The sequence below is a fragment of the Euphorbia lathyris genome, chromosome 2 (assembly GCF_963576675.1).
Source record: "Euphorbia lathyris chromosome 2, ddEupLath1.1, whole genome shotgun sequence".
NCBI classification, from domain to species: domain Eukaryota; kingdom Viridiplantae; phylum Streptophyta; class Magnoliopsida; order Malpighiales; family Euphorbiaceae; genus Euphorbia; species Euphorbia lathyris.
Window position 1 is genome coordinate 125940398 of NC_088911.1, and position 7312 is coordinate 125947709.

The 7312-nt window shown below is 36.9% G+C and overlaps 1 protein-coding gene across 2 annotated transcripts; it reads left to right on the plus strand.

Annotated features, from left to right (window-relative positions):
• Positions 1-462: 462 nt before the first annotated feature.
• LOC136219859 (putative E3 ubiquitin-protein ligase RF298) lies at positions 463-5942 on the plus strand. Of its 2 annotated transcripts, none has more exons than XM_066007417.1 (3): positions 463-629; positions 1152-3496; positions 5239-5942. In XM_066007417.1, the coding sequence occupies exons 2-3, from the start codon at positions 1187-1189 to the stop codon at positions 5779-5781; spliced, it is 2853 nt and encodes a 950-aa protein (XP_065863489.1). In that variant the 5' UTR covers positions 463-629; positions 1152-1186; the 3' UTR covers positions 5782-5942. The 2 variants fall into 2 exon arrangements, with proteins under 2 accessions (XP_065863489.1, XP_065863490.1); XM_066007418.1 differs by having other exon boundaries at positions 5115-5254.
• Positions 5943-7312: the final 1370 nt, after the last annotated feature.

The following is a 7312-nucleotide window of genomic DNA, read 5'->3' on the forward strand; positions in this document are numbered from 1 at the left end:
GCTTTTTATAAAGTAACCTGTGATGATAAAAAAGTCCAACTCCAACAGTTTTTATAACACATAATGTTGAGAATTCTGATTTAATCCGAGAAAAATATCTCGGATGTCGTCAAGCCTTTTGTAAATAATTTTAAAGTGTAGAAAAAGAGATTAAATTAATCATTTAATTTTTGTAGTTGTAATTAATTTAATGCAAATACCCTTACTTTTCAAAATTTGTTTTGAATTTTTTTCCTTTTAAATCAAATTTCCATTTAGTAAGGAAATAGACAACCATGGTTAATTTGGCAAAGAGGAAATGTTAATATACCTAACCATGGTTAACTTGATATAAGGAAAATGTCAATATAACCTAACCATGGTTATTTAGATTGGTTAACACATAATGCCAAAATTGAAAAAACAAATAAAATGCTTAACATGCTAATATTTAAGAGGCGTTTTCTCTACTTACCTCTCAAATGGAAAAATAAAATAAACACTAAAAAAGCAAAATTACAAAGCAAACGAAAAAAAAGAAAAATCAAAAGAGAGAGCTTTATATATATTTTCCTTTTCTGTTTCACCTATGTTGTGAAAATTGGTCTCCTAATCTTTCTGAATATTTCTCGAACCATAAGCAAATTCCGGTATGCTCCGATCATCGATTCCATGTCATGAATCTTTAATTCTTATACTTGTTTCTTGTATATTCGATATCGTAATCAGTATTTTCTCATTTATCGGATTTTGCTCCCTTCAGCTGCTTGATATGTGAATCGATTTGTGAATTTTTTAGATTTGGTTTCGATTGCCGTCGTTGATTTGAGAATATTGGTTATATCGACTGGGTGTATTTTAATACTTTGATTATTGATTTATGCTGTTTGGGTATGTAATTGATTGATTGATTTGCTATTGTTTATGCTGGTATTTGATTTTTCACAAGCTTGATGGGGAGATAAATGGGCACTGTTTTTTAGTCTTTGCGTATAATGTCATATGAGTTTCCGTTGTTATGATGATTCGATTTGTTTATTTTATGAGTACATGATCCAATGTGAGCTTGGTTTAGACATTGCATTTTAGAGTTTGTTATGTTTCATCCATTGTATTGCCTTAATTAGTGTTGTATTGAGGACTGACTGATACATGGTCAATGATTTTGGCAGTTGATTAAAAGACATCAACATTTTGTAGCTTATAAATGGCATCAATGGTTGCTAAAGCCAATAGTAGTAGTAGCTGTAGCAGTCCAGTTTTACCATTGGTATCTGTCCAAGAAAAAGGAAGTAGAAATAAGAGAAAATTCCGGGCTGATCCACCTTTGGGTGATTCCAGTAAGAGTCTAGGTTCACCTCAGAATGAATGCTCTAGTTATGAGTTTTCTGCTGAGAAATTTGAGGCCGCCCCAGCTCATGGGCCTTTAACTGGGTGTGACCTTTGTGGTATTAACACAGACCATTCTGATGGGTTGAAACTTGACCTTGGTTTATCTAGTGGCGTAGGCCCAGCTGAGGTTGGAACAAGCCAGAACAGTGAGGAATTAGAATCAGAAGAACCTCACGACGCTGATTGGAGCGATCTTACAGAATCTCAACTAGAAGAACTTGTTTTAAGCAATTTGGATGCAATCTTCAAGAGTGCAATTAAAAAAATTGTTGCTTGTGGTTACACTGAAGAAATTGCTACTAAGGCTGTTGTGAGGTCTGGCCTTTGTTATGGGTGTAAAGATACGGTGTCCAACATTGTGGATAATACTTTAGCATTTCTTAGGAATGGTCAGGAGATTGATCCTTCGAGGGAGCACTGTTTTGAGGATTTACAACAGCTGGAGAAGTATATTTTGGCAGAATTGGTTTGTGTGCTCCGAGAAGTCAGGCCTTTCTTCAGCACTGGGGATGCCATGTGGTGCTTGTTGATTTGTGATATGAATGTTTCTCATGCTTGTGCAATGGACGGTGATCCTTTGAATAGTTTTGCTCCTGAGGGGGTTTCAGATGGTACTTCTGTTTCCAGTCAATCGCAGACAAAAACAGAAGCGAAGTCTTCTTGTGAACTCAATCTTCCAAATCCCTGTAAATCGGAACCTTCTCTTTCTTGTTCTCATAATTCTCAATCTGAGGCAACCAGCAACGTGGCAGGAGTTCCAAATTTACCAAAACCAAAGAATACTGTTCTTAACGGACTAGTTTCTGAGAAGGATGGATCCAATTCTACATTTGATCCTGCAGATAAATCTTTCAGCATTGCTGGAACATCTCAATCTCCTGTACTGGAAGAGAAGTTTATAGTCAGTAGAAAGGTTCATTCTAATAGCACCAAAAAAGAATTTATCCTTCGGCAGAAGTCATTTCATTTGGAGAAGGGCTATCGGACATATGGTACCAAAGGGCCTAGAGCGGGGAAACTGAGTGGTTTGGGTGGTTTAATCTTGGATAAGAAATTAAAATCTGTTTCAGATTCTGCTGTTAACATAAAGAATGCTTCTTTGAGATTTAGTAAGGTAATGGGGGTCGATGTGCCTCAAGATAATGGAATCCAGAATCTCTCAAGCAATAATGGACCCTCTACCCCGACATCTAATGCAGCTTCTTCATTATCCAAAACCAGTATACTGTCTGCACTACCTGGCGTCAACACCCAACATGCAACACATGCAGCACCTGCAGGCAACGTCCCACCTGCAGTCAACACCCCACCTGCCCCACCTGCAGTCAATGCCCAAACCGCAACACCTGCAGTCAACGCCCAAACCGCAACACCTGCAGTCAACGCCCCACCTGCAACACCTGCAGAAAACAATGCCCCTAGAGCACCTGCAGTCAACATTCCACTTTCATTATCAGCCACCGATACCGAACTGTCGCTCTCATTACCGGCAAAAACCAGCCACTTGTCAGTCCCTGTTAGCTGTAATGGTGAGGTGCTTAATTGCAGTCATGCTGGGATACCATATGATAAGTCTTTGGCACAGTGGGTTCCAAAGGACAAGAAGGATGAGATGATTGTAAAGCTCGTCCCCAGGGTGCGGGAATTACACAATCAGCTTCAAGAATGGACAGAATGGGCGAACCAGAAAGTTATGCAAGCTGCTCGAAGGCTGGGCAAGGACAAGGCTGAACTTAAGTCACTTAGGCAAGAGAAAGAAGAAGTTGAACGGCTCAGAAAAGAGAAGCAAACTCTGGAGGAGAATACCATGAAGAAGCTCACAGAGATGGAAAATGCCTTATGCAAGGCTAGCGGACAGGTGGAGAGAGCTAATTCTGCTGTCCGGAGGCTTGAGGTAGAAAATGCTGCATTGAGGCAACAGATGGAGGCTGCTAAATTACGTGCAGCAGAATCAGCTGCAAGTTGTCAGGAAGTGTCAAAGAGGGAGAAGAAGACACTGATGAAGTTTCAGTCATGGGAAAAGCAGAAAATCCTATTACAAGAAGAGCTTACGACTGAAAAACAACAGGTTGCTCAGCTACTACAGCATCTAGAGCAGGCTAAACAACTACAAGAACAATATGAGGTATGTCATTGCACATTCATTTCCTGTTTACTTTTGCTCCATCTCTCTTTAGAAGTTTCATGCAGGATATAGTTGAACAGTTGTCCGTCTCTGAATTCATTTTCAATTATTGGTGTACCTATATCATGGATGAATTAGGTTATTCATTGAATGGGGAGAGCATCGCTTCCTTTCTATGTTGAGCTAGTTAATAGGACCATCATCTTTGCTTGATATAAACATATTAGTATATAATATCTAAGCGTCGACCAATTATTCACGCCTGGTATATGAGTTCATGATATTGGATCAAAATGTTTATTGCTCACTCTCTGCATGTGCCATGGACTGGCGTACACTTTACAACTTTTCCTAGAAACAAATTGGGCTTGATGCATATTTACACCCTTGAATTTGGCAATTTTGCCTATTGGCACCCTGAACTTTTAAAATAACCTATCACACACCTATAGTTGGCTCATTCAGACATCCTGCATACAATATCGTTGATTTGTCATCTTTGACAGATGAGTGGTATACAGAACGAACTCACGCAATTTTCTTTTTTCTGTAGCACGCACATGTCACCTCATCTGTCAAATATGACAAATTAACGATTTTGTGTGCAGGAGTTCCAAATGAGCCAACTATAAGTGTGTAATAGGTTTTTAAAACCAAATATAGGTGTATTATAGGTTTCTAAAGCCAAATATAAGTGTGTGATAGGTTATTTTAAAAGTTCAGGATGCCAATAGGCAAAACTTGCAAGTTAAGGGTTTAAATATGCATTAAGCCAACAAATTGATATCCTAAGCATATGATGTGGAGCTATGTTATGTGGAAAAGGAAACGGATATGGAATGCGAGAAACGATATTTGTAAAAAATATAGGAGTAGATTACATAGAAGAGATTTTTTCATTTTGAAAGTTTGTAGAAGATGATCTAGAAACTATTAAAGATTTACTAAACATGTGATTAGCATCGATCCACTTCTTAAAACACATTACAGCTAAGGAAACAAGTTTCCAAATTTTAAGAAAAGGGTTTCTAATTTTTTTTAAATTATGGAAACGTGACCCGGAACGTTTTGTAAAGTTTCCGGGAGTTTCAGTTTCCGAAACGTTTCGAAAATGTGAAATGCTTTAAATTCAAAGTTCCATGCAGCACAGTTACTCAGCATGTGCAGTGGACAGACGGTATAATATACACCTTTTCGTAGAACAAATTGATAATGTAAGCATACACATCTGGAGTTTATATTGGCGACTGCTTACTGCTTCTTGCTCATATAGATATAGGAGACATTTGCTGGTAAAAGAAAAGTGACATATTTTTGTTTCTGTGTTTCTCTTTTTCTTCTTCTTCATAGTCTTTTCTTTTAGGTCTGTTCCTCTTGTCTGTTATTGCATATGCATTTCCAAAACCTATGAGGGGCATTAACAAAAACGAGTAGTGAAGAACACGGCTGCTTGGCTGGCTGCACCTTTTTCTCAGTCTTCACTTCAAATTAGATTCTAGGCTCTTTCGCAACATTTCGTCTTCATTTTCATCTTAAATGCATTAGAGAGCAATTTAAATTTTGTACTTTCTTCTTAACATGTGCTTACTATCAGTAGAATGAACCTTAAATCATGCAGTTTTGAGATACACTTTGTATTAAGGGCTCACTCTATCTAGCCTCCAATATATATACTTTCAATGATTCAGACTTTTGTTACTGGTTCATCATTCTCATTGAAAAGGAAAAAATATATATTATAGGCTAGATGGCAACAAGAAGAGAAGGGAATGGAAGAACTACTTTTGCAGGCCAACTCATTAAGAAAAGAAAGAGAACAGAATGATGTGTCAGCTAAATCTAAGGAGAATATGATCAGATTGAAAGCAGAAAAAAATCTGCACAAGTACAAAGAAGATATTCAGAAGCTTGAAAAAGAAATCTCCCAATTGAGGTTGAAGATGGACTCTTCAAAAATTGCAGCACTGCGGAGGGGCATCACCGAAAGCTATTCGAGTAGAGTCACGGATGTTAAAAACGGTGCTGACCAGAAGGAGTTCTCAACTGTTTATTTGTCGAAAATAGTTGCAGATCTTCAAGAATTCAGCGAAACAGGAGGCGTTAAACGGGAAAGAGAATGCGTGATGTGTCTTTCGGAAGAAATGTCGGTGGTTTTCCTCCCTTGTGCACATCAAGTGGTATGCACAACCTGCAATGAGCTCCATGAGAAACAAGGAATGAAGGATTGCCCTTCTTGTAGAAGTCCTATCCAGAGGCGTATTCCTGTACTTTTTGCTCACCCTTAATTCAAAATATGAACTTGAGTGGTCTAAATAATTAGCTATGGAGCTTTATTTGAGCTGAATAAATGGATTTGAGTTGTATCTCTTGAGAGTTGAAGACAACATTCATACTGTTTCCTTACAAAGAAAGATTAAATGTTCTATGGGTGCTTTTTTGATCGTTCTGTTACCTTTTTTACCAATTTTCTCTTTCAAGTTCACATGAGGTTTGATTGCACCTACAGCTTGTGCAAGTATTTGATATGTAATCAAGAGTTGTTTCTGTGTTGATTTTTCTTTTAAAATAGCTATCAATATTTGTTTTCTATTTCTAACTAAAAACTTTTATACCTACCAAGGGATTAAGTATCAAAATAGGCTTATTGTTTTTAGGGAAGTATCAATTTAAACTCTACGTATAAAATAACACAAATATGAGCTTAAAGTTTAAAAAATGGTACCAATTTAGGTCTCGATAACAAAATGCGATACGTCATTCATAGTATTACGTTAAGTTTTGTCTTCTTTCAGAATTTAATGGAGTAATATGAATGACGTGTCACGTTCCGTTATTGAGGTCTAAATTGGTATCATTTTTTAAACGTTAAACATATATTGGTGTTATTTTGTTCGTTGAACCTAAATTAATACTTTCTAAAAACTACAGACCTATTTTGGTACTTTATCCCTATCTACTAGAAGAACTATAAAAAAAGTGAATCCAACCCGTAATAATATTTTCATTTCCTAGTTTTCTGTTAGCCATAAAAACTATAATGCTCTTAAATTGAGAATTATGTTGTAACCACCAAGTAATGGTCCGATTATGCCACGTGTATGATTATTTGGTATCCGATTATGCCACGTGTATTTGATTATTTGGAAGAAGATCGGCACATGTCAAATTTATGTGGTTCATCACTTCTACTTATGTTAGACACAAAATACCAATTAAAACAAAAAAAAAATCCACGCTTTTCCAAAATGCATCAAACATTACAAATAAAGGCGATTTGACATAGTTAAGGCAACTCATCCTAATGATCTCACAATTATACTTTTCTATTTTTTTTTTATTCTCCATAAACTCTGGCTAATTTAAGCATCAAAGTGCATGCGCCAGATTTCAACTGTTCTTCTCTATCTTAATGCATGTCTCACTTACACAAGTCACATAATAAGATATCATTCTTAACTTTTAACTACACAAAATTAGTACAATGAATGTGGACTGAACATAGTATCTATGGCTCACAACCAGACCCCATCAACTCTTCTTTTACCTTAAGCCCATCCACAAATATCCTAAACATTCACGAGAATGGATAATCCCACTTGACGCTAATGGGCAACATGTTACCATCCAAGCCATTACCGTCGAGTTAGATGAACGCTTTAATGAATTTTTGGGCTCCTTGGACCTAGAAAGAAGATGATATTGACGATATCAAAAAGTAACTCATTTATAGTGTGGAAATAGTCCAAGAGACCCACAATGCTCTCTAGCGATAGCAACTCGAAAGATTCATTAGAAGAAGCAAACTTCTCCTAAGCC

Excerpts from the sequence above, each read along its gene's own strand:
- LOC136219859 (XM_066007417.1), top strand. The coding sequence starts at position 1,187 with ATGGCATCAATGGTTGCTAAAGCCAATAGTAGTAGTAGCTGTAGCAGT. Across the intron at positions 3,497-5,238 it reads AACTACAAGAACAATATGAG|GCTAGATGGCAACAAGAAGA; the intron begins GTATGTCATTGC and ends TATATATTATAG.